The 25,497-nt window shown below is 38.4% G+C and overlaps 10 protein-coding genes across 12 annotated transcripts; 5 read left to right on the top strand and 5 right to left on the bottom strand.

The window, feature by feature from the left end:
• Positions 1 to 200: 200 nt before the first annotated feature.
• LOC110854128 (protein FAM151B) lies at positions 201 to 1,416 on the bottom strand. Its single transcript, XM_022102528.2, has 2 exons — positions 731 to 1,416; positions 201 to 665 (listed from the first exon to the last, which is right to left on the bottom strand). Exons 1-2 carry the CDS (start codon positions 1,320 to 1,322, stop codon positions 286 to 288), a joined length of 972 nt encoding a protein of 323 aa, XP_021958220.1. The 5' UTR covers positions 1,323 to 1,416; the 3' UTR covers positions 201 to 285.
• A 2,263-nt stretch (positions 1,417 to 3,679) lies between these two features.
• LOC110854173 (matrix metalloproteinase-2) lies at positions 3,680 to 6,508 on the bottom strand. The gene is made up of 9 exons (XM_022102571.2): positions 6,230 to 6,508; positions 6,011 to 6,166; positions 5,625 to 5,917; positions 5,244 to 5,554; positions 4,865 to 5,106; positions 4,643 to 4,790; positions 4,424 to 4,565; positions 4,227 to 4,357; positions 3,680 to 4,153 (listed from the first exon to the last, which is right to left on the bottom strand). The coding sequence occupies exons 1-9, from the start codon at positions 6,374 to 6,376 to the stop codon at positions 4,041 to 4,043; spliced, it is 1,683 nt and encodes a 560-aa protein (XP_021958263.1). The 5' UTR covers positions 6,377 to 6,508; the 3' UTR covers positions 3,680 to 4,040.
• Positions 6,509 to 6,662: 154 nt separating this feature from the next.
• Positions 6,663 to 8,362, top strand: LOC110854267 (pyridoxal phosphate phosphatase PHOSPHO2). The gene is made up of 3 exons (XM_022102690.2): positions 6,663 to 7,380; positions 7,457 to 7,787; positions 7,862 to 8,362. Exons 1-3 carry the CDS (start codon positions 7,155 to 7,157, stop codon positions 8,028 to 8,030), a joined length of 726 nt encoding a protein of 241 aa, XP_021958382.2. The 5' UTR covers positions 6,663 to 7,154; the 3' UTR covers positions 8,031 to 8,362.
• A 1-nt stretch (position 8,363) lies between these two features.
• Positions 8,364 to 9,327, top strand: LOC110854172 (pyridoxal phosphate phosphatase PHOSPHO2). The gene is made up of 3 exons (XM_022102570.2): positions 8,364 to 8,667; positions 8,745 to 9,075; positions 9,142 to 9,327. The coding sequence occupies exons 1-3, from the start codon at positions 8,385 to 8,387 to the stop codon at positions 9,308 to 9,310; spliced, it is 783 nt and encodes a 260-aa protein (XP_021958262.2). The 5' UTR covers positions 8,364 to 8,384; the 3' UTR covers positions 9,311 to 9,327.
• On the bottom strand, positions 9,277 to 10,966 carry LOC118436572. Its single transcript, XM_035854963.1, has 4 exons — positions 9,752 to 10,966; positions 9,598 to 9,687; positions 9,500 to 9,527; positions 9,277 to 9,421 (listed from the first exon to the last, which is right to left on the bottom strand). Exons 1-4 carry the CDS (start codon positions 10,964 to 10,966, stop codon positions 9,369 to 9,371), a joined length of 1,386 nt encoding a protein of 461 aa, XP_035710856.1. The 3' UTR covers positions 9,277 to 9,368.
• A 126-nt stretch (positions 10,967 to 11,092) lies between these two features.
• On the bottom strand, positions 11,093 to 12,948 carry LOC110854406. 2 transcript variants are annotated; one of them, XM_035855029.1, is made up of 5 exons: positions 12,718 to 12,948; positions 11,782 to 12,652; positions 11,659 to 11,724; positions 11,503 to 11,594; positions 11,093 to 11,431 (listed from the first exon to the last, which is right to left on the bottom strand). In XM_035855029.1, exons 2-5 carry the CDS (start codon positions 11,854 to 11,856, stop codon positions 11,272 to 11,274), a joined length of 393 nt encoding a protein of 130 aa, XP_035710922.1. In that variant the 5' UTR covers positions 11,857 to 12,652; positions 12,718 to 12,948; the 3' UTR covers positions 11,093 to 11,271. The 2 variants fall into 2 exon arrangements, with proteins under 2 accessions (XP_035710922.1, XP_035710923.1); XM_035855030.1 differs by having other exon boundaries at positions 11,093 to 11,419; positions 12,718 to 12,940.
• A 1,228-nt stretch (positions 12,949 to 14,176) lies between these two features.
• On the bottom strand, positions 14,177 to 16,958 carry LOC110853826 (ribosome biogenesis protein WDR12 homolog). Its single transcript, XM_022102166.2, has 9 exons — positions 16,820 to 16,958; positions 16,272 to 16,385; positions 16,104 to 16,189; positions 15,741 to 16,005; positions 15,515 to 15,673; positions 15,174 to 15,435; positions 14,929 to 15,091; positions 14,768 to 14,851; positions 14,177 to 14,690 (listed from the first exon to the last, which is right to left on the bottom strand). The coding sequence occupies exons 2-9, from the start codon at positions 16,367 to 16,369 to the stop codon at positions 14,413 to 14,415; spliced, it is 1,395 nt and encodes a 464-aa protein (XP_021957858.1). The 5' UTR covers positions 16,370 to 16,385; positions 16,820 to 16,958; the 3' UTR covers positions 14,177 to 14,412.
• On the top strand, positions 16,952 to 20,032 carry LOC110853825 (histone acetyltransferase Tip60). 2 transcript variants are annotated; one of them, XM_022102165.2, is made up of 10 exons: positions 16,952 to 17,089; positions 17,409 to 17,466; positions 17,554 to 17,622; positions 17,707 to 17,981; positions 18,085 to 18,282; positions 18,362 to 18,427; positions 18,512 to 18,675; positions 18,765 to 18,943; positions 19,034 to 19,196; positions 19,274 to 20,032. In XM_022102165.2, the coding sequence occupies exons 1-10, from the start codon at positions 17,036 to 17,038 to the stop codon at positions 19,482 to 19,484; spliced, it is 1,437 nt and encodes a 478-aa protein (XP_021957857.1). In that variant the 5' UTR covers positions 16,952 to 17,035; the 3' UTR covers positions 19,485 to 20,032. The 2 variants fall into 2 exon arrangements, with proteins under 2 accessions (XP_021957857.1, XP_021957856.1); XM_022102164.2 differs by having other exon boundaries at positions 17,707 to 17,993.
• A 509-nt stretch (positions 20,033 to 20,541) lies between these two features.
• On the top strand, positions 20,542 to 21,940 carry LOC110853947 (trans-1,2-dihydrobenzene-1,2-diol dehydrogenase). Its single transcript, XM_022102324.2, has 3 exons — positions 20,542 to 20,999; positions 21,072 to 21,449; positions 21,522 to 21,940. The coding sequence occupies exons 1-3, from the start codon at positions 20,634 to 20,636 to the stop codon at positions 21,780 to 21,782; spliced, it is 1,005 nt and encodes a 334-aa protein (XP_021958016.1). The 5' UTR covers positions 20,542 to 20,633; the 3' UTR covers positions 21,783 to 21,940.
• A 92-nt stretch (positions 21,941 to 22,032) lies between these two features.
• Positions 22,033 to 25,491, top strand: LOC110853847 (RNA-binding protein 28). Its single transcript, XM_022102194.2, has 8 exons — positions 22,033 to 22,345; positions 22,579 to 22,994; positions 23,073 to 23,241; positions 23,350 to 23,900; positions 23,977 to 24,169; positions 24,238 to 24,455; positions 24,536 to 24,685; positions 24,772 to 25,491. The coding sequence occupies exons 1-8, from the start codon at positions 22,186 to 22,188 to the stop codon at positions 25,402 to 25,404; spliced, it is 2,490 nt and encodes an 829-aa protein (XP_021957886.1). The 5' UTR covers positions 22,033 to 22,185; the 3' UTR covers positions 25,405 to 25,491.
• The last annotated feature ends 6 nt before the right edge of the window (positions 25,492 to 25,497 follow it).

The following is a 25,497-nucleotide window of genomic DNA, read 5'->3' as shown; positions in this document are numbered from 1 at the left end:
CATTTAATGGAGTTGTTGTTCCATCAAGCCAAATATTTCAAGCAGATTTGTGCACATAATATGATGCAGTGCAAATTACACCTCCGCTTTCTATTTAGTTTAGTAGATGAATTGCATTATAGATATGTACGAATATTGAAGATGTATGTAGGATTCATAAAATATAAACATAAAATATAAACATAAATAGCAGTCAAAGATTTAGCTATAAAATCTACAATAAGTCCATAAATACTTTATTGATTTTCACTCCTTCTTATAGTTCTTAACACTTCATTATAAGGTTTAACTAGAAAGCCTCAAACAAACCGAAATACTGGCGACAACTAAAACAACCCAATTCGTAATTTGCATCCCGTTTCCTAAACTCGTTTTCCAATCATCATACGGGAGGTCGACGAACACTCGGTGTCTGCCGACAACCTTGAACATATCAGCAATCAGGGCCAAGTCAACCTTAGGGTCGCTCGCTCCCGTCCACAACGTGAGCGATGACCGTTGCGACGTGGCGTTAAGAAGATAGAGCAAATTCGACAAGGAATTCTGCGCCAAAACCGCCCTCACTGCAAATGTCACTGGAAGGTTCTCTGTTCTTATCGGGTTTGACGAAAAGTTGCGAAAAACTTGGATCATTTCATCCATATCTTCCCGAGAGTAGCCTTTGCCTGCATAAAAAAATCTAAAATTTCACTTCTTCATATTTTCAAAATTTGCAATTTTTTTTTCTAACCAATATCCCCCTCATCCCACTTCGTCGTCCATCCGAGCGACAAAACTGAGCTTGGCAAATTAATATTGTGCAACTTTAGCAAATCAACACCCCCAACTTTTGGCAAACTTTGCGAATTTCCTTGCACCACGTCGGCATTTATCCAGACCGGAAATTTCAATGGTTCTGATTCGTTTCGTCCTCGAAGTCGTAAGATTGAAAATGCTGCAGAATAATAGTCTTTCGAGTCCAACTTGACACCTTTCATGTCTTCGAGAGATTTTCCCTTGTTGAATTCAATCACTTGGTCGAGGAAGGAGTTGAACGAGAGGTCCGAAGTGGTTGCGGGAGGGTGCGCCATGATCACCATTTCCCATCCAGAAATTACTCCTGAGATATTCAACCAGCCACGAGAAAGGTCGCATTCGATCATTCGGATCGAAGGGTCGGCCAGAGTTTGGGTTAAGGCTTCTTGAGAATTGACCCCATGCGCCCAGGTCACATTGCTCACGTCGACAGGGAAAAATTGTTGGGGCGGATATTCCACGTCTCGAGCACCGTATGAGAAGTAAATTAGTGATGAGAAAATGTTGAGAAAAATTGAGTAATTCATTTTGAAGATTATTTCTAAAGTAGAAAATAAGTATGTACACACAGGTGACGGAGTGAATTAGTTAATACAATTATTACAAAGTGTCACAAATGAATAAATTTAATGGTTTATAGCCAATCAATAGTGCATCCATACATAAGCAATCCTTGATACTTATCTTGACCAACAGGTGCATATTCGATATTAATTCCTATTGTAATTTCAATCTTATCAATTAAAGGATAATCAGCATCATGCACAGTGGCCGCGGAAGCTGTGGGGACATCTGGGGACATTACCATTGTAGTATAGGTGAGGGATGTGTTTATATAACATGGGCAGATGACAGGGACATCGAATAACCGTGGGGACATTGTCCCTCTGTCCCCATGCTTCCGCGGCCACTGATCATGCACATCTGCGTGAGTGATGTACATAGTTGCAACAATAATAGTCTAAACAGGTGCGACTCATTTTTGTCATTCTTCACTGAGGTGACACTTGATGACACTGATGATAAAGCTCCTAAGCACGTGAAAATGGATTTTATTCGCCTCGTCGAAATTGCACCAAAGCCACTAAAAACCCAGCCATTCCTTGCAGAACCTTATGAAATTCAGCAAATTATTAGAAATGCAGTACTAAATATGCGAACTGATGGTTCATACCGTTGTTACGGACCCACGACTAATTGTAAAGAATTGTTTGGCAGAAACGGTAGGAGGACTGGACTCCAGCTGAATTTGTATGAGACGAATCTGCACAAAAATAGGGAAGAATTTGTAAAAAATTAAGATGAATTAAATAATTTGTACCTTGCGACACATTTTCAAACTCAGCTTATCCAAAGGCACATTATTGATTAACGTCTTCATCGCGACCTGCGCCTCATTCGAAATACTTCCACAAGAGTACCCCAACTCGATGAGTTTCTTCCCGTTGACATAAAGAGGCGTGATAACCTCCCCGATAACCCTGATATTTCCCCGATTTAGCCAAAAACAACCAAAAAATGCGTACAAGACGATAAATGTGATACAAGTGATCATTTCTAGCATGAGACGCTCTCCAAAAACCTTGTTGAATTTTTCAATCATTTTTCCCAAGTTTAGTATAAGTTCTAAATAATCTTCCACCTTTGATTCCAATGCAGCGTCGTGCGTAATTTTCCCCAAATTTTTATTACCGTAAATATTTTCAAAAATTTTTTGTCGTTGGTTTACATCACCATTTTTGGATTGAGGTTTCCAAATCTCGGATAAAAAGTAGTTTGATTTTATTGGTTGGTGAATCCCGTTTTGAAATTTCATACTAATATTTTTCGAAATTTCTTTGTAACATGCCGAGTAAAGGCGAGGGAAAAGGATAATCCATAAATTGGATATCAAAAGATAACTCCAAAATACCCAAAAACCCGATCCGATCGTGTAAACTATGTCAGGATGCCATTTTCCAAACTTGTAATACGCCATCATGGGATGAACGCCGTGTACCAAAATGCAATGGATAACCAATGGGATGAAATACGCAGAAAATGAAATGTTTATGTATCTTGGAATTTTGGAAATTTCCCTCATTTCGGAAACTTTAAGGTCTCGATCTTCAAAATTTTGAAGTAAGTTGCAATTGTCCTGAAAAAAATTGACCTCTCCTTTACGAAAGGCTCCCAACCGGAGAATAATCCCCGCAGTGGAACCCATTATGACGATCATGGTGTACGCGAATGATTCCGTGGGGCCAAAAATTCGGACAAATTGAATCTTTGGTTTGAAAATAGAGTAATAAAGTGTGGTCCAACCAATTATGACGAATAAACCGAGAAAAGATGACATGGTTGGAATGCTGGTTAAAGAATGTGTTAGTAAATTTTTATGTCGAGACTTTTTGAGGGGAGAATTTTGATGGTCCTCGTGATTAACTGAGAGCGGAAGGTATCCTGCAATCTGGGAACTGAGCATTGCAATTTTGCTTATTTTTAAAAGGATTTCAGAAACGGTCAAGTTTTTTAGTTGTTCCATAATGAATGATGCGACGATGAGTTTGTGGAAAACGAACTCGGGTGAACTTATACAATTTAGTTGCAAGTAGTATATAACGTGCATGTTGCATAATATGAGTTAACAATTTTATCTTACAATTGGTAGTGTTAGTGTTACGTAACTCTAATGGAAAAATAATGAACCAATAATACAGAAATTTCTGGATCACAACAATTGTAGCTTATATATTTCAATCTTTTGCAATTTGTAAATCAATATCACCTGTATTAACCATATTATCAATAAATAACAACGACGCAATGCATGGTTCATCAAACATTTAGTGTTGATGTCTATTGTTAACACACTTCTGCCGGTGACAAAACTGAGAAGACGATGTTTTGACAAAAGCACAAGAAACAATTTTATTGAATGAACATTGTAGGTCAGCTCCAAATAATACAAATTGGTTTTCCATCGATTCGACGGCTAACTAATTAATCTTATTGTTTAATCTGGCTAAAATTATGTAAAAAAAAATCTAAATACATATTTAAAACAATACAGAAAATCGCCTCTCGGCATTTTGGCTAAGATCAAAGTGATAGACCCTTAGAGTATTTAATAATCTTATTATTAAATATTCTAAGGATAGGCCAGGTTTTCACACATTTTTAGGTTATTTTAACAAAAAAATACTTAAAACTTCCTTAGACAAATATAAGCTGAATATCTAATAATAATTATTTCTTCACTTCAGCTATGAACAGTTGAACCAGAATCGCCCCGTGTTCTTTGGAATATCTTCTTCAGTATGGACATCAGCGTCTGAAAATCTCCAAAACTCTTGTCCTTTAAAGAAATAAGTTTTTCCTATATGTAGGAAAAAATGTAATGTGAACATTTGCAAGCAATACTTAAAATGTGAAAAATTTGAGGGACCAACCATCCTTGTATGTTATCACAGAAGTGATGCGCGAAGGGATACCACGCCATCGGTCCGAAATACTGGCTGGGTAGTTGGAATCGCCCTTTACGGACCCCAGAGTTTCATTAAATTTCCAGTATCTATCGCCCCTGAGCAAATGATGACATGAAATTTAATCGAAGCTCGTAAAAAATTCAGATAAGTACTTATTTTACTTGAAAAAGTAAGTTTTGTGATTTTTGCCCCACACAAAGGCCGCATCCACGCCGTCGTGTGGTAGTCCAAAATCTGAAAGTGGTCGAGGTCCGTCGCTACTTATCCTTTGGTTGGAACTGTCAAACACCCAGTAGTTTCCTCCTGGTAAAAAAACAATTAAATACGACATTTACAATTTTGCATGTTTTCCAAAAATTGCATAATTAGATAACTTTAACCAGAAATGAAAATGATAGCCCCATCAGATTCCCGTTCGAATGCGGCATCCACCTTTTTGACACCGTCAAGACTGGGGAATAGTCGAGCTGTATGGGCCGGATATGCACCTCCTGCCAATTGTCCCTTGTCCGTCCATCTCCACATGTACTGGAGAAGGTCAACAAGACAAAAATATTTACATATATCAGTTATGTTAAGGACTTTTTGACATTTATACACACCTCTCCTCTAAAGACGAATAGTTCATTCCTGATAAATGCGATCGAGTCATAATCCCCCTGGCAAAGGTCTTGATTAGAGTCTCCACGTTTTGTTGTATAAGTATTGGTTGGCTTGGGCGACGTAGTGGTACTTGTTGAAGGTTCATTTGTGGTTGTTGTAGTTGTCCACGTCCTTTTTGTTGTAATTGGCGATCGTGGCGTTGAAACATCCTCGTCGTCTCCATCCGGAATACTCCTCGTTACTAAATATCATGGAGTTTACTCAATTTAAATCAGGGGTCGATGCAGCCGAAAACCCACCACAATTGACGCCACCCCCGCCGAAAATTGACCTGCGACCTCTGATTGGAAGTAATTAGCTAATTTTTAACGGGCTTACCATAAAGATGATAAAGTGCCAAGATATCGTCCTGCCCCAAAACGGGGTCACCATCACTGGGTGCCTGATAGTAGGGAAACATGACCGAGTCCTGTGCCGCCGAGTGAGCGAGACCAAGGCTGTGGCCGAGCTCGTGTAGGGCGACATCTCTAAATGAGACCACGCCCCGTTTATTTTTCGGCACTTTCCCCACTCGTTCATGGTGATACCAGTTCTCGTCCAGGTCAAAGTGGATGTCCCCACTCAATCCGGGTGAATTTTGGGGGAAGAAGGCATGAGCCAGGGTGCCACCTTCGCCATCAAATGGAAATCTGAACACAACCATCACAATAAAAATGATAAGTTCATCATCGTTAACTGGACTTATCACCCATCACCAACCTATCACCGTGATATCCGCTTCCAAAAGAAATGACAATATCGACCTGGTCATGGATGGGGTCGGTCTTATTGATAAATGTGAGACGAGCATAGTCACCCCAAATTCGCATGACTTTCTCCAAGTCAGCATACACATCTTCCTGACGAAGCTGTGGGGCCCAGTTTTCAAGTCTGTAACTCAATTTTCGCTTGTTCCACCCATTGGAACCTAGAACAAAGCGTTTCCTTCGTCGTAACTCTGAGCTTTCGGGAGAAATTATGTCAGGCACTCCGCATCTCTTCTTCGTCAACAACTAAAAATGGAAATAAGTTCAGAGTGAAAGTAATTGATTTACTTTTTTTCTGATTGACCAACATGATTTATGATTTAAATATTGCTTCCTCACCTTAATTGTTTCTGGATCTAACTTTCCTGTAATTGGGACGGCCCCAAACCGTTGCATATTACGGATCGCGTCTGTCACACGGTCTTCGGAGTAGAGCGTTTCGGACTCATTAGTACCCAAAGGTTCCAAGTAGCCAAACTTTCGGAGGAAAACGAGCTATAAAAAAGAATCTGGTCAGATATTCCGAGATTCTGTAAAACCGTAACTTTATTGACCTACCGCTGCTCCTGGACCTAAATTTACACCACCATTTCCTCCATCGACTTGTTCTGAATCACTGTCAGCGCTGACAGGAGCTCCATGAACCACACCCAACACAGCCCACAAAAACTGCCACCCCATACACCACTTGACTACGAGATGCATCCTTTATTCAGTCATTGACATGAAAAGTCTCACATTTTCCTCTTTTATAGATGACCCAAAAAACGAAGGATTTTACAGTAGAAAAGCTTCTTCAATCAACTACCCACTCAAACCTGAACCCTTACGTTAAAAATCTACCCTTGATCAATGCCTTCTAATTTCAACAGGTTTTTCACTACGGAAAGAAAGGTGAGCGGAGATGATTCACAGTTTATACATCGTGCATTGTGCAACCTCATGGCAGAACTGAGGTAGTTTTGGTTTTAATCTTTCCTGAGAAACGGTACCCGTCGTGTCGTCGTCGCACTTTGTGGAACTCGACACAATTTACACAATACGTGATGATGACCAATCTCAGAACTATTCTCAAATACACAAAGCCATATGTAACACATAATTAGGCTTATTTATTATGGGACGTTGACATGCAATTTCATTCATCATCATTGTAACATCGTGAGGGAATCGTTAGTTTCGTCTTCTTCGCACCATTGACCATTGACCATGTTAAAAACCAACTCAATATTACCAGTCAGTTACTACATATATATTATATAGCGAACTGTAGAGAAATGAGCAGCAAATACAGTTAACATAAATTAGCACAATTTTCTGACAGTTATGAAATAATCATAAATAAGTGTCAAGAATAGTCAAGTTCAAGATCAATTATTGACCTCCCCGTCCAACCGTGTGTTCTGATTAAGCACATCCTTTACGAAATTATGTATTACGATTCTGCAGACCAAATCAGTTCACATTTCTTGCTCTCATCGAGATGTCGATCCTCTTTGCTTTCGACTGCGATCACACGCTCATCAATGAAGATTCGGATGTGGCCGTGGCTAAATTAGGGGCACAACCCCTTCCCCCGGAAATAGTGGCCCTTTGCGACGGCCATTACTGGACGGACTACATGAACGCCGTATTTCGTCACCTGCACGCACAAAAAGTGGATCTGGATGCCATAGCTGACCGAATTAGTGAAATCCAACTTGTTAATGGTGAAAATCAAAAATAATAACATCAAACCTCTTATAATTTGTTTTTACATAATTCCAAACATTAAATTATTTGCAGGAATGGCAGAACTTATTTCATCCCTTACTCGCCAACAAAAAGCCCACACAATCGTCATTTCCGACGCTAATGATTTCGGAATTTCACGAATTCTCACGCAACTTATTGGCGATGAAGAAGCCTCAACAATTCCACTTTTGACGAATGGGTCCTACATTACGGAAAGCGGATGTCTTCAAATTGCTCCATATCATTGGCAGAAGGAGTGCGTTTTCTGTCCGCCAAACCTCTGCAAAGGGAACGCTCTCTCACTCTACGTACAGGAACACGGTCCTTTCGACAGCATCGTGTACATAGGCGACGGAAAGAACGACATTTGTCCAGCGACCAGGTTCTACAATTTCTGCTTTGATGATTTGAGCTTAAAAGGAACTAAAACTAATCTGCATTTTATTAATTCTGTAGATTGTCCAAGACTGACATTGTTTTTGCCCGGACGGGATTCGACCTGGAAAGAATTATTTTGGCCGGTGAAAGGAATGGGATTAAAGTGAAAGTGGAGGCTAATGTAAAATTTTGGAGTGATGGATTTGACATTTTACAACGTAATGATTTATTTAATAAAACTGAATGAAATCTGAATAAAATTATGTATCTGAAACTGTCAATTGTGTACAAATTTGGAAATTTTGTCAGAATTACAGAGTAACAAAGTTAAGGAATTCTTTACCACGTAACTGGCTGATTGCATATATTAATATTGAATTTGTGCAGCAGTGTAGTGAACTTTTGGTATTATAAATACATAGGAATGAGACTTGTTATTTGCATTATTAATAACAATAGTTTTAATTACATTTAGGTTAGTATAGCTGCATAAATTAGCAATTGTGTCATGTATTGGAAACCAGTTTATCATATTAACTGATAATTGGCATGTTAATAAAAGCTTACTTCACTTGTTGACCTTCCACGCTCCAGTCCAACCATGAATTCTGCAGACCGATTTAGTTCACATTTCTCAGTCTCATCATTTGGTCAAGATATGTCGATCCTCTTTGCTTTCGACTGTGATCACACCCTCACCAATGAGGATTTAGATGTAGCTGTGTCTAAATTAGGGGTGCAACCTCTCCCCCCGGAAATTTGGGCCCTTTGCGACGGTCACTACTGGACGGAAGGCACGAACGCCTTATTTCGTCACCTGCACTCGCAAAAATTGGGTCTAGATGCTATTGCTGACCGAATCAAGGAAATCCAACTTGTCAATGGTGACAATCAAAAATAAATAAAATAGACATCAAACCTTGAAACCTCTTATAAATTCTGTGCATAATTGCAATTACAGGAATGTCACAACTGATTTCATCCCTTATTCGCAAAGGAAAAGCTCACACAACCGTCATTTCCGACGCTAACGATTTTGGAATTTCACGAATTCTTACCCAACTTATTGGAGATGAAGAAGCCTCAAAAATTCCGATTCTGACGAATAAATCCTACATTACGGAAAGTGGGTGTCTTCAAATTGCTCCATTTCATTGGCAGAAGGACTGCATTTTCTGTCCCCCAAACCTCTGCAAATGGAAAGCTCTCTCACTCTACGTACAGGAACACGGTCCTTTTGACAGAATTGTGTACGTAGGTGACGGAAAGAACGACATTTGTCCCGTAACCAGGTTGGTTATACAACTTGTGCATTTAGAAGGGCACTAAAACTAATCTATATTTTATTAATTATGTAGATTGTCCAAGACTGATATTGTTTTTGCCCGGAAGGGGTTCGATCTCCAAAGAATTATTTTGGCCGGTGAAAAGAACGGGGTGAAAGTGAAAGTGGAGGCGAATGTAAAATTTTGGAGCGATGGATTTGATATTTTAAAACAAAATGATTTATTTAATAAAACTGAATGAAATTTACAGAATAATAATGAAATTATATGCAACTGTGTATGTACAAATATTTTAATAATTAGCCCGCACTGGTCGCTGTACTATCGGCATCTCTGAATTGGACAAGGACCACTAGATCATAAAACAAAATTATAAAATAGTTATGCATATCCTCATTCTTATCAGTAAGCGACAAGCGTATATTTTTACCTAGAAAAGTAGCCAAGCCACTTAGTACCTACATCATAGCAAAAACATGTTGAAAAATTATGCAAATTAATTAAGCAATACCACTATTTATTACTTACTGCAGTCACTAGCCCTCTATTAATGACGAAAAATTGCTTCGCCGATATCGCCGGTGGATTCGTTAGTATTTGAGTGGACAACATTTGTAGCTGAATGAAACATCGTAAATATATACAAAAATGAAACCCAGTGACATTGGTCATAAAATCATACCTTTAAATGCATATGAGGACTTAGGGTATCCAGAGGTAAGTTCTGCCCCAAAGATTTCACCACACTCTCCGCAGCCGAGGTCAACTCTTCCGAAAATGACCCCACGTCGTACAACTCCTTCCCATAGATGTAAATCGGCACCACGGTTTCCATCAGGAGTCCAATCTCCCCACGACCCAACCACACCAGCGCAAAGAACAAGTAAACCAACAAATTGAGGACGCAAGCGCTTATCTCAAAGATAAGAATGACACCAAAGAACGAATTGAAGTTAGAAATTCCTCCAAGAATGGATTGAAACAAGGAAAGACAAGTTTCCAGTGTGGTCTCGATGTCAACTTTCGCCACCCTTTTCTCCCCTTGGTTATTCGACTTCGGTACTGGGTGCCGTTGTTGAAGAATCATTCTCGTAAATAACTCATCTTCCCCTGAAAAATTACTACTTTTCCTCGACAAAGCCTCCCCCGGGGTAGAAAAACGATCCACAGAAATCTCCCTCAAAGAATTTCCAACCGTGTAAAGACACGCTGTATAAAACTGGATGAAGAACGTCATCCAGACCGATATCCCGGATCCCGAGAGAGAAAAAAATGTCCACACGCCAAGACCAATGGCAAGCTGGGTGTCCTCGTTTGTCCCATCTTCGTGCAGGATTGAGTCCGTAATTCGATAACCGTAGTCAATCAAGACATGAATCAGGATTGGAATTATCAAGGCTGCAAACGAATTTCGAATAGAATTTTCAATGCTATTAAATCTTTCCAAAGTTCCCAGATTTAGACCAAGTTTAGTTTGCAGTTGGTCGAAAATGGTGCAAGTGTCCTCCCAGTACTTGAGAAACTTTGAGGCCTTTCGTAACCCGAAAATCTGAACGTACACGCCCAACATGGATGACGTAGCGAGCATGAGAGTGTACGCGTAGATTTCCGTGGGGCCACGTGCCTTGAGATATTTGTGGAAGGAGGACTGCCTCGCAAAAAATATGAGGTCCCAACAAGACAACAAGGTGGATAAGATGATGACGTAAAGTGCGGCTCCACTGCAGTATGAGAAAGAAAGGTACTGACGCTTCTCTAGTTTCGAGTACGTCAAAATTTTCATGGACGAGGTGGACACGGAGATTGGAAAGTATCCGGGAATCTTGACCGTGAGCAGGCCCCATTTTGCGATGGAAATCAGAGTTGATTCAGAATTTGTGATATCATTTGACGACATTTTTTGGATGGTGTGTCAACTATCGTTCAACTGGTCAGATTATTTATTAGTCTCATTTTTTTGTAGAAACTTTCTGTCATCAATAAATAATTTTCCATCAAAATTACGATAATTTTATTTCCAAGATTAATACATATTTCAAAAGTACAATAATATTATAGTGCTCAAATGCCTATCAATTCAATCAGTCAAACTGATCAGCACAAAAAAAACCGGGTTGTTTGTCATTACTAAACCTCGTCAAAAATAAAATGCTCAATCCAATCAACTAAAATGAAATGAATTTTTGCCAATCTTGACCAAAATTACACGGCATTATCAACCACTCCAAAATTGTTTGCTGAGGGGGAGGAGGACCCATCAAATGTCAGGGACGCTGATACCGGCAGAGCGAGTGGAGGATCGACTGGTGTCACAATTCCGAGAAAAAAGATGCAAGCGTTCTTCACCACTCTGAAAAATAGACTAAACCAATTTAGCACAAATTGGACACATTAATTTGATTTGCTCAGTAATAATACGGTTGGAAAACTCACTCGAAAAGCAAATCAAGAAAATAGAATCCAGTATATTTCGGAATGTTTTCCTTGAATTCTTCAATTGCTCGTTTGATGTATTCAAATTCATCCTGAGAAAATTGTTAAAAGTAATTTTTCAAATTTTGCAAACATATGCGGAACACTTTCGCTTACAGTTTCGTCAAATCGTCCACTTTTTTTGACCTCTTGAACATCTTGGCCACGATTATGAGTAAAAATCTGTAAAATAAAATTTCAACAAAAACGTCTCAACTTGCCTCTTATTCTTGCTTTTACCTTTTCCAAGACCGTGGCTGAAACTGATGATAATGTGGACAGAGCCACGAGAAGTATGAAAACGCAGGGTCTCATTATGATGATTTTATTATGCAAGCAAAATGCAAAATCCAGTGAAATTCGAGGTTAGTAAGTTAATAAGATCAAGTCGTCTGCTGCCCTTAACCTTGCCTTGAACTGGATTGAGGCTACACTGGAATAATCGTCTTCTTAGCAAAGCAATATGTAACGGGAAAAAGTAACAGAAATCGGAGGGGGATGGAATGTTTTTGTATTTATTTCATCATAAAGTTGGAAAGTTGTCTTATACATAATTCAAGGTCGAATTGTCCTTCTAACAGTTAAAGGGTTCCTCGTCCCTTCATATTCAGTACTGTGTAACTGGTAATGATGTTATAGGAATTTATTGAGGAAGGAGTAAGCATGAAGGTGTATAAGGGGCTAAAGAAATGGTGTTAAGGGCTGAAATAAACCTTTACTAACGGGTAAAGGGATAATAATAAAGGGTTTTCTAAGGAATGAGGTGAGGTGAGGCAAGTAGAGTACAATGAACTTTCGTCATCCAACAGGAATTCTGGGGAGATGAGATGAGATTCCACCCTTTAAGAAAGGAGTAGAATCGTGTATTTTAAGGATCAGAAACCAAGTACCTTTGTTGGACTTGGGATTTCCATGTGTTGTTTTTTAGGTAAAACCTAACCAACACAAAATAACAAAGGGATCTATTCTAGGTATACAGAAATAAGTGCCATGATTCATTTTTAAGTTATCCATGTCCTGAAGAATTCCTTGTTGGAGAGAACACTCTTGTGCTATCCGATTCCCTGAATTGCACAAGTACCACGAGCAGCGTCGCAATGGCGCTGACGACCTAGATGAAATGTATCCATATATTAGTTTATCTTATCATTACTTTAAATAAGATGAATGCCATACCGAAGTAACCAAGTGGCGATTCACCACAAAAAAGTCATTCCCACTGATGACCGGAGGGGACACGATAATCTTGGAAGATAAGGTGCACACCTTGAATCGCAAATCGGTCGACAGTTGACCCATCGGAATGCTGTCAAAGAGGGCGCGTGCCACCTCCCCCGCCGCCAAAGTCAGGTCTCCACCCACCGAACTGAATCTGTACAGATGCGCAGCAAATACCAGAAATGGCACGGTTATCATTGCAACCTGTTTAAATACAAATTTAATTCCTGACAATATTATGAAAACATTAGAAAATTGTGTAGCTCACCTGACGCCAAATATTTCTACCAATCCACAACAACAAGAAAAACGAGTGTGCCACAATGTTGCTGATGCAAACGTGCATTTCTGCTATTAATTGCGACCCAAAAAATGTGTTGAATCGATTCACCAATTTCTCCAACATGACAAATGCCGATATGCAATTTCCGACGTGAAGTTCTAAAAGATTGTGGCGATTTCTTGCTTCTTTTTCATTTTCTCCTGTCGCAGATGACTTGTTAACTTTGCTGGGATGCAAAATCTGAAATATTTCCGAGCCATAAATTATCCCTGCTGGTCGTTGCTCCATATAGTCGATTCCTTTCCCGGAATCATTGTCGTCCCCGTTATTGTTCAAGGTTCGAATTTTTCTCGCAATCGAGCGGAACGTTGCGGTATAAATTTTTATGAAGAATGATAACCAAATCGAGTTAAGAACGTGAAAAAGGACCATCGTGAACCAGAAGGCGGACCCCAAATGAAAGTCAGAGTCTGACGACCACCATTGGGTATCATCCGTCAGGGATCGATGAAGTCGGTAGCCGTGAACGATCAAAATGTGAAGCGCTATGAAAACCACGTTCATGAGGATGGACAATTTCAGAGATTTTTTAATCTTTCCAAAATCTGGGGAACTTTCAAAAATTGATTCTTTAAAGAAACCGAGAGCAGTCTGTATTTTGTCTAATGTGAGACAATTGTCCTTCCAAAATTGGATGGTCCGAGGTCCCATGAACAGACCGGAAATGCGAAAACAGAGTCCCATGAATGAAGCTGTAAGGACGAAGAAGAAATGGACCGTTTTCTCGGTGGCTCCAAAGAGTGCGATGAATTTTTGGTAGGTTGTGAAATTGAGGAAAAAGTTTACTTCCCAAGCAAAAATGAGACTGAGGAGGAGGACCGTGTAGATGATGCTGAGGGAGTAAAAGGGTCCAAATTCGAGAAACTTGGTCCGATTTAAGGACCGAAGTGAGAGGGGGAAATAGCCGATGAATTGGGTACTACGAATTGCCCAATTTGCTAAGTCCAAGAGTTTATTTTCAACTTCACAAGACGACATTTTTTAACCAGTGATGTATCATAACACGGGAGAAAGTAAGACTGAATACTTGAAAGCAATTGCCATTGCTCAAGAAATAGTGATTGACACGTATAATTGTTTTGTTGATTTAGAAGTCTGTTAGATTTATTACTCTATATTTACTCTAAAACTCTAGTCATTTCATTACGCTGTGCACATATAGTCGAAGACAATTATATATACGTAAGATATAAGACAACTTTGGAAATGCATGATCAAAAATAAGTAATAAAGTCAATTCAGACAAGAAAAATTAGAGTGCCTGTCACGATTATACATAAAGTAATAAACAAAAACAAACTGTATAAAAATTAAGATTTGTTAGATGATGAGCTTGCTCTAAATATTCTCAAACTATTGTCTGTTCCACCTCCCATTATAAACTCGGGATTTGCCCAAGATGAGCACAAAACTTTGTCAGTGTGACCTGTCATGTTGTACAAGGGGGCTCGTGGACTGCGACGGTCCCACAACTTTAAGAGGTTATCGTGTGCACCAGAGATAAACAAGTTTTCATTTGTAGTTGACCAATTCACGGTAGAAATCCAGCCAGAATGCGAAGTAAACATTGATTTGACAAGAGATCCCTCTGTAAAGACGTGAAAAGATGGAAGCTTTATAAATTTAATTCAAATATGTTACAAGTATGCAAATAAAAAAAATTACCTGTTGATCTTGGATCGTACAGTCGAATATGTCGATCAGCCGCACAAGTAATGACCATATTGTTAAGAGGAGACCACGACATTCCTATTAAATTAAAGAGATTAATTTCGTTTATACAACAAATAGAAAAAGAATACTGGTTCAAGTTCAAAGAAACTTACCAAAGAATGCTTTGTTTCCAACCAATTCGGATTTCATTCCGCCAGTCTCTATGTCCCAAATTTTAATTGTGTGATCCCAAGATGCCGTCATTAGTTCTTCGGAGTCACTCCAGCAAACTGCAGATATAGACTCCTTATGTCCTCCCAACGTCATCAGTGGAGTCTATACATTTCATTTTAAAGATAGAGACGTTCACTCACGAATTGGTATTAAAACTATATTTATAATATATTAGTTTAGCTACCCTGCTGTTCGAAATCTCTTCGTCATCTTCTTCGTCTTTCTTGGATTGCGTAGCTGCCTTATTATTTTCTGGTAAACCTTCAAGAGAAGAAGACCAGATTTTTAGTTCTCCGTCCCATGATCCACTTGCCAATCGGGTTCCGCTGGGATCCGAACTTAATGAATCCACGCTGCGTTTATGTCCTTTGCAAATCCATTTACAGCTCACGGTGTTGTCTTCAGTGTTCCACTCCCAAATTTTTATTGTCTGATCATGTGAGCCGCTGAGGATAAAAATTATCACATTTTTACAGCAAATGTCGAAACATACAATCAATTTAACTTCAATTGACGCTAGTATACCTCGCAAAAATGGACGTAGATGAATCACCTGCGCCACTTTCAGATTTTGACACCCAGCAAACTGCTTTTACAGGAGCGCAATGCGCAGGAATGGCAAGTCTGTGTTTTCCTTTCATTGACCACAAATGAAGCGTCCCATCATATGCACCAGTCAGAATCCTGTAAGTACAATTTAGGTCATTTAGAGACAAATGTGGAAATAATAATAAAATGTAGGCAATTGTACCATTTTTCAGTAACATCCACAGCAGAGACCCAGTCATCGTGCATGAGTACATTTTCAGGTTCTGGTGCACCAGTTCGTTCCAAATATTCGACATCTATAACCTCTTCAACTCCAATTTTTGGCTTCTTGAGTTCATCTGTGACACCCTCGACATCTTTCCCAATAAATTGCTCATGTCTCATAACTAATTCCTCCAGTGACTCTCGCAGAAATTCTCCACCAATGAGAAAGTCAAATTCGACATCTTTTTCTGTAATTCCGTCATCTGCAAGTTAAAGAGAGAGAATAATGGGATAATTAATCAATCAGTAATAATTAATCATATTGATGTTTCTTCCTACGTAATCCAAATCTATCTCTTACCCTTTAAAACTTGATTAACAAGAGCATTTAAACCATCAGTCCCAATCTTTGCTTCCACGACATATGGAAAATCTGGAATGGAGAATCTACAAAGGAAAGAATTAAAAGTTCTAGAATTGTATGTAATTACCAATTAGTTTCGCTATTATTCTTTTAAACAATACTTACTCTTCTTGTTTCGTTGTAAATCTCACTTGTAAAGTTAATGCGGAGGTAGAACTAAGACCTTTCCCCCCACCGGCCTGTGCCACTTCGGTTTCTCCCATTGTTTAAGATCTCTTTCTGTAAATACAATAACAGAAATTAAATTAAATTAAATGAAATGAATTCAAACGTTTAAATTTAAAAGACTCATAGTCATTCAACGTGGGAATATGGCATTAATTACTTTGGGACTCGTTCCCAATCAACGAGGACTGGAGGAATTATATTTTAAACGATGCGTCAATTTATGACATATTTAGAAAAATCATTTAAGGGGCTAATGGCAATCTCGAACACCCATCCAAATCAAGTAGAGCTTTTGCCATATTCACACCAATATACATCGGGGTTTTCCTCTCCTAACTATTTTATATTTTATCAATGTGCTTGTGTTTGAATTAGTTAATTAACAGAAAAACAATTCCATTTCTTCTTTAGCACTTCTTAGCTTCCTTTCTCCTGTAACTTTAAACTGACGTTGATCAGAAATCAGTCAAACCACCATTACTCACCTTTTCCAAGAAATATAAAATTTCGAAATAAATTTCCTTGGCCACGCAGGAACTTTTTTGAAAGGTGAATTAAAATTGCAGACGTTCCTTTCTGTTTGTCTGGCTGTCGTCTGTCTCGTCTCGTGTTTGCTGCTGCACATGCATGTTTGCCGGTGCTGGAATTGAAGCGGGATTCTTAACTCGAACCCCAGCCAGCCCATTTTTGCACTTTTCCAAATGATGGAAAGAAAATTATCCGAGGACTACGAAGAAGTTCCCTGCGACTCTGCCGTACGTTACACCCACTTTTTGAACTGTCCAAATTTTTCTAAAAAATTTCAAAATTCTCCAAAATCCATCACCAATACCGTTTCCATGGTCACACCCACTTTTCATTCCCAGTTTTTCTCCTTGTTTTCATTTTTTGGTGGGCGGGAGGCTTGAAGGGGTGGGGTGATGAGATACAGAGTTAGAAAAATAAAGAGATCTGAATTTTCATGAAATTTTATGTGCTTAATTGTGTCATTTCATAATACTGGAAGCGATAAATAAAGTTATCAGCGTTAATAATAGTAATACTAATTGAAGTCATGTTTATTATTTGATACAGAATGCTGTAGTAGAAGGATGTCGGCTTCCAGTTTTAATGAGAAGTGGAGCAGAATATCGTAAGTTCATAATAATTTATGTTATATGTTTAAGGTAGAAAGTCATGAAAGGTGTAAGTCATTAATTTAACGACTATTAATTTACAGAAATGGCTGAAATCCTCAGTATTAAAGAACTTGCAGCCATGCGGGAATATTATGTTCATTTTTTAGACTGTAAGTAATCGTATTTTTAAGAGTTTGCAAAGCTACTGGTTCGGTAACTAATTGACATTGTCAATAATATCTCATTGTTTCTAGTTAATAAGAGATTGGACGAATGGGTAGACGAGAAAAGACTAGACCCGAGCAAGGTCTTCTTTCCCAAAAAGATTTCACCATCTCGGCCATCTTCCCCGGTCGCGGGAGATGTCCCCACCCTCCCACTACTAGCGACCACTTCTTCAACCCCGTCCCTCAACAAGAAGAAGAAGCAGGGACAGAAACGACCTTACGATGAAATAGATAGGTCATCCTCACAACCTCCAACTCCTGCCCCAAGTCCTGGACCCGCAACACCAATCACTCTCATTAAGGTCGAAATCAAGGTAGCGAGAACGTGGTGTCGCTACCAGAAAATACAAGTTTATCTAGTTAGCGATGGCAATTTAACTAATTGTGGTTAACTTTTCGGTATAGGAAGAAATTCCGGATTTACTTAGTGGTGGTCCTGCAACTCCAGCCGGTCAGGGTGCTGCTACTACTGCTGGTCCTAGAACGACGGGAAGTTTGATGATGCACAGTAATGACGACGTGGTAACGCGAATGAAAAATATAGAAATGATAGAACTGGGCAAGCATCGAATCAAGCCGTGGTATTTCGCTCCATACCCTCAAGTAATACCAATCAGTTGAATTTAACTGATGATTTGTTGCGGTGAAAAGTGTGCCTGAACAAGTTGACATAATTTTTTAGGAATTAGTCCACCTTCCTTGTATTTACATTTGTGAATTTTGCCTAAAATACCGCAAATCTGCAAAGGTAGGTCCTTTACTTATTTTTCGGATCGAAATGCATTTATTTTGCAACCAGTAATATTAATCGTAATAAATCTACTTTTTCAAGGCCCTTGAAAGACATTTACTAAAATGTAAATTAAGACACCCACCTGGAAATGAGATTTATAGGAAGAACAATATTTCAGTATTTGAAATCGATGGGAGAAAAAATAAACAATACTCGCAAAATCTTTGTTTACTTGCCAAATTGTTTTTGGACCATAAAACTTTGTAAGTTCAGTTTATTCAATATGAATAAATAGCTACGAAACATACATATTTATGATGTGTTGCAATGCGATTGCTTTTGTTTTTTGCAGATACTATGATACAGACCCTTTTCTCTTCTACGTCATGACACAATTAGATAATCGGGGCTTCCATTTAGTTGGCTATTTCAGTAAAGAGAAAGAGTCTTCAGAAGATTACAATGTCGCGTGCATATTAACACTCCCTCCTTACCAAAGAAAGGGTTTTGGTAAATTGTTAATCGAATTTAGTAAGTCGAAAGGGAAAATAAAGTTGAAACACAAATTTTGCTAATATTTGATACATCTCTTTTAATGGTTTGACTGTGTTCTGCTTCCAGGTTATGAGCTCAGCAAATTTGAAGGGAAATTAGGTTCACCAGAAAAGCCGTTATCAGATCTGGGTCTTTTATCGTACAGAAGTTATTGGTCTCATACTATTCTTGGCATTTTATTTACACACAAGGCATCCGGTGATCAGGAAAGGCCACAAATAACAATAAAGTATAAAGCTACAACCAATCCTAAAAGCTCGCGCATTTTTACAAAAATTGATTAAATGATAATGCATTCTCTCTCAGTGAAATTTGCGAGTTAACTTCCATGAAAAAGGAGGATGTGATATCAACTCTGCAGACCCTGGGCGTCATCTCGTATTATAAAGGAGGCTTTGTCATAGTTCTCACGCCAGAAATGGGCAAAAACCATGAGAAAAGCTCAAGATTGACTAAAATTGACCCAAAACATTTACACTGGACGCCAAAAGACTGGTCAAAACGAGCCAAATGGTAGATTAGAAGAAGATCTATACTTGCAGTTAAAAACTGTTTACTGCGCACAAGAAAATTTTTCATGACGACAATATTTTATATGTGAATCACTAAAAAAAACTCCTCTAACTTATGCCACCAATTGTTTTTTGATAGAAAAAAATGAGTGATAAAATAGATTTCTTGATTGATTTCCAGCATTTATTATTTCAGCTGATATAGAATCTAATTAAATATATCTTTGATTTGTAGTGTAGAAGTAATTACATGTATATAATAGATGTTAAAATATTTTCAAGATGTTATAACAAAGAATTAAAGAATTACAAAGCAAAATAGGGTTCTCGGATCGGTAAAGTATGAGCCTTGTGATATTTAGATTTAATAAGATTTTAGGCTAACCTGATCCTGAGTTTAGATAAACTCTTTATCTTGATTTTGTTCTACACGAATAATTATCACATTCTTAATCCTTGTTATTTACTAGTAGTATAATTAATAATTAATGATTGCAAAAGTAAAACTTGAGCTCAAATAAAACGGACTGAAATTTCAGGTTCAAAATGTTTTCATTCACACTATAAAGGCTGCTCTAGATTTCATATTAACATTAGTATTTAAAATACATGAAGACGCCGAATCAGATATTAAGATGTAATAGCAAGCTTGGCGTTTCTAAAAGTCCAGGACAGTCTTTTTTTTTGTTTTGTGTTTCTTTTGGTACGGGACTTATAAAATCCTACGATCGACATAATATAATGTAACAAATTAAAAATATCTTATCAACCGCAGCAATCAGAACCAGAGACTAGTAGTAGTTGAGTTAAATATTTTAACCGTTTTAACTAAACTAACCATGATTCCGCTGTATGCAAAATATTTGATGGGCACGCTACTAAGGGTTCCAAAAGTGCATGCAATCTCACTAATTTATTGCAAGAATGACAGTAGCATTGTACTACGTCCATTTAAAATGTGATTGATTAGATAACATCTAATCAACCAGTGGTCACATACGCAAAACATAATCTAATCCCATGTGCGAAAAGTATGCAAACCCGTCTCAAGTTGACTCTCACTCTCTAAATCCACAATGCAATTCAGCTGAAATCTTTTAGCCAGCTTGCATAGCCAAATTTCTTGTAAAAATAAGAAACTCTGATTATTAATTATGGCACTTAACTGGGGAATAATTGGGTGTGGCAAGATCAGTCACGATTTCGTCTCATCCTTATCCTCCCTCCCTCTCGGCGAACACGTCGTCGTGGGGTGTGCCGCACGAAAGTTGGAGTCCGCTCAAGAATTCGCGACGGCTCACCAAATTCCCAAAGCATATGGTTCTTATCAAGAGTTAGTCGAGGACAAGGAGGTCACAGCCGTCTACATCGGTGCAATCAACCCACAACATAAAGATCTTTGCAAATTAGCCATAGCTCATGGAAAAGGGGTCCTGTGCGAGAAGCCGCTCTGCATCAATGTTAAGCAGACGAAGGAACTGATTGATATCGCCAGAGAGAAAAAAGTCTTCTTAATGGAGGTAATACCTTTAAGTACATAAATTGGGAAATAATCGAGATTTAAAATTGCCATTTCATGTAAATCTGTACAGGGTATTTGGTCCCGGTTCTTCCCTGCATATCTAAAACTAAAAGAAGAACTTGCATCCGGTTCGATCGGAGAAGTTCTCCAAGTTTCCACCGTCTTTGGAACACTTCTCGATCAGAAGGACCGTTGCTGCTTGAAGGAGATGGGCGGCGGAGCGATTCTCGACATCGGGGTGTATAACATTCAACTCATATCGCTTATCTTTGGTGGAGAACGACCCATCAAGATCGCTGCGGGTGGTCATCTCAACGAGGACGGGGTTGACCTAAGCAGCAGCGCTACACTTATCTATTCCGGGGGCAGGACTGCAACAACGGTGGCTCATGGGAGGGTGCGGATGCAAAATGAGGCGCATATAATAGGGACCAAGGGCATGATTAAAGTAAGAATATTTAAACTAAGTACTTTAAATATTTCAACAAACCATAAACTGTATGCTCATCTGATTGTACAGGTCCCTATGAGATTCTGGTGCCCCACGGAGTTAGAGACGCCGTCAGGCATACATAAATTCGACCTTCCTCCCACGGATAAGGAGTTCAACTACGCTAACAGCGTCGGACTGTGTTACGAGGCTGCGGAAGTGAGGCGTTGCATTCAAGCCGGTCTGACGGAGAGTCCTGGAATGTCGTGGGAGGAATCTTTGGTCGTGGCTGAAATTATGGAAGGGATTCGAAAACAGGTGGGAGTCATTTATCCACAGGATGATGAGTAAAATCGTCTATTAAAAGGCTGATGATCATCAGAATGATGAAGATCTTCTAAGCCAAACTAAATTGCCCATATTAATCATAGAATTATAACGACTGTTTTTAACTAGTGCAAAAAAGACTTAATAAGGCGAATAAAAATATCTATATTTTGAGATATCCTTAATTGTCGTTAATTGTTTTTATAAAACTAAAATTTCATAAAAATTAATCCATGGGGTTAGTTGAGCAAATTGAGCACCATTCAAACCGGAATGTGTTTCTCGCGTGGTCAAAGAATATTTACGTGCAGCCAGCAGTTCACTTTTCAGTTTTCATTTTGAATTCAATATTTTTCGAATTAAATTTAAATAGTTCATTAGTTTGTAGTTTTTTGACGACATTCTTCCATCGTAGTTATTTATTAGTATGACTGTTGTAGGAGAACCGACAAATATGAACGAAGATGAAAAACCTCGGACTCTTTTGATCGGAAATATTCCAAGAACTACCCACAAACGCGAAATTGAAGAAATTTTTGGAGAGGTCGGCCCCCTGAAGAGATGCTACATCCAGTACCCCAGAGACGGTAGATTGTTGATTTTAATTTAATATACTGAACCATCATCATATTTTAGTTTTTTTAGTTTTGTAGATTATAAATTTTATAATTTATAATTTATAATTTATAATTTATAATTTATAATTTATAATTAAAAAATATTTTTTAGATTATAATCTTAAATCTTAAAAATATGAAGCGACATGGTGAATGCAAAACTATAAGACTAATTATTTTGAAAATAATTGTGATATTTGTAGACAAAAAGAAGCGGCCTGGGGATCAGTCGAGTACCACTTTGCTCTGCTATGTCACGTTTGCGCTGGCAGAAGATGCACTCAAGGCGTTGGAGACGTTAGGATCCCATAAAATTGGAGGAAGTAAAGTTCATATCAAATTCGCAAAAACAAGGAGCGAACAAGTGCGACCTAAATTTATTCCGGATTCAACAACGACTGCAGATGACATTGAAGGAGGCCAAGCAAAAGAGGGCAGAAATAAACGGAAACGGTTCGATGACAATGCAGAAGAAGATGATGAAACTGCAAAAATTAAAAATCCCAATTTGATACCCGTCCGCGGAGTGACGCTGGAAAGACCTAAACCACCAAAAGGTCCCAGACCTAAACCCATCAACAAAAAGTCTCGACTTATCGTCAGGAATCTTTCATTCAAGGTTTTATGTCGTATTAAAAATGTTTTATTTGCTCTCTGATCTCAAATTAACGTAAATGTGGTTGGTTTGAATCAATAGGTCACGGATGAAAAGATGAAAGAGTACTTTGGAGTATGTGGAGATATTAAAGATATCAATATTCTGAAGAAACCTGACGGTAAACTTGTGGGGTGTGCATTTGTCCAGTTTGATACGGTGGCACAAGCTTCCAAAGCAGTTCGGGACCTCAATTTGAAACCATTCTTGGGTACGTTCACATTCACAGACTATTTATCTAGTTTATTATTTCGTATTAATTAATTTATTTATTTAATGGCAAAACCTTGACTTAAAAAATCGTGCTATATATTCGCAGGAAGACCAATTGCTATTGATTGGGCCCTACCAAAGAAGGACTTCCAAGATAAAGATGGGAATCCGGGAGAAGGTGCGGAAAGCACCACAGAAGTTGTTAAAGTTGAAAGTGACGACGACAGTGAAGATGTCAAAATTAAGCAAGAACCACTTGATGACGAAAGTTCCACAGTAATTAATGATGACGATGACGATGTGAAGTTTATAAATCCGTACACTTCAATGCCTATGGATATTAAGGTTGAGGACGGTGACGATAATAGAACAAACAGGAAAAGGAAAATTAAAGAAGAGAGTGATGAAGAGGATCAAGAAGAAGATTTCGTTGATAGTGAAGAAGAAGAGGAAGTTAAGCCAAAGATAAAGAAAATTCCAAGAAAATCAAATGATGTTGAGGAAGGGAAAACTTTGTTTTTAAGAAATTTGGACTTTGGTGTAACTGAAGATGATCTTAAATCATTTTTTGAAGCGTATGGACAACTTCACTATTCTCTTTTATGCAAAGACCATCTTACTGAGCATCCCAAAGGGACTGGATTTGTTAAATTTAAAGTAAGCAATTGATAATTAATGGTTATTTTATTTATATACCATACTTACTGAAGTTTAATTCCTGTGCCTGTTTCAGAATTTGGCCGATGCCAATAAATGTCTTACCGATTTCAATATTGAATCTACAAAGTTTAAGCTAAGCAATAGAAATTTTACAATTGCCGTCGCTTTGCCAAAGGAACGGTTGACGTCTAATAATCCAGCCGGTGACAAGAAGGAAGAAAAAATCAAGCAGGATAACAGAAATCTTTATTTGGTTCGAGAAGGATGTAAGTTTAAATGCAATTTCCTGCAATTTGCATACAAATTTTGCAAGTAAAGTTTTGTCTGTTTGCAGTTATTCGACCACAAAGCAGTGCCGCAGAAGGAGTGTCAATCATGGACATGAATAAACGAGCTGCTTTAAATTCGACCAAGAAACAGATGCTGAAAAACCTTAGCATTTTTGCATCGCCCACAAGACTATGCGTTCATAATCTTCCCGTAAAGCTAACCGATAAGGCCTTGCGAAGACTTTTCAAAAAGTTTTCTTCTGCTGAAGCCAGGATCACAGAGGTACTTGCATTAATAAAAAATGACGATGATATTTTTTAGTAGTGAAAAATAAGGAATAACTTGTTTCTGTTATTTATTAGGCCAGAATTATGAGAGACATGAAGGATATTCAGTTGGGTGGAAAAGGCAAGTCCAAGGGATTTGGTTTCGTTACATTTAAAGAGCATGAACATGCTCTCGCAGCACTTCGGGCGATCAACAATAATCCTGAAGTATTTTCTCCAGCTCAGGCAAAACAATCCACAATTACAACGTCTCACGGTCTCACCATATATGTATATGTATTCTAAATAAGTTCCTATTAATCTTCTTGCAGAGACCAATTGTTGAATTTTCCCTTGAAAATAGAAAAGCTTTACAAGCCAAGGAAAAGAGGATGCAAAAAAGTGTCGAAAATAACAAAATGGCTCCCAAAAAGAAACCGAAAACTCCCAAATCCACAACCCAACAACAATCTGATAACAACGCCACCGATTCTCCTGCTCCAAAATCAGCGATTGTTTCGAAACCAAAAAAGAAATCGAAACCCCCCAAATCCATAAGCCAACAACAACCTGAAGAGAACGCATCCGATTCTCCTGCTCCAAAACCAACGATTGTTTCGAAACCCAAAAATAAACCGAATCCTAAACAACAACAAGGAGTAAAACCTGTTGCAGGAAATGACAACCAACAACGCCAATATACTGGTCTCACAGGCAAACGTGGCATTTCCAAATTACCAGTGATGAAAGCCAAAGGACCTGTTGGGAAAATCAGCCGCAAAAGCCTCAAGGATAGCAGAAGTCTTAAGAAAAAATTGCAAGAAAGAAGAAATAGAGAACCCCAAATTAAACCCAAACAGAAAATTGACAGATCCGACAAGTCTGAACAGCTCCTTGCGAAACACAAGTCCAACATGGAAAAAGCTTCAGGTGGAGGAGGAAAGAAAACAAAGTGGTACAAGTAGTTTAGTACTATTATAATTGTGTTGGTAATTACTACATATGCTATCGTTTGTTTTTTGAGCAATTAAATTTCTCAAACCTTAAACAAATACGTG

Source organism: Folsomia candida, unplaced genomic scaffold (genome assembly GCF_002217175.1).
Source record: "Folsomia candida strain VU population unplaced genomic scaffold, ASM221717v1 Fcan01_Sc009, whole genome shotgun sequence".
Classification (NCBI taxonomy): Eukaryota; Metazoa; Arthropoda; class Collembola; order Entomobryomorpha; family Isotomidae; genus Folsomia; species Folsomia candida.
This window is presented reverse-complemented; position numbering and strand designations above follow the sequence as displayed.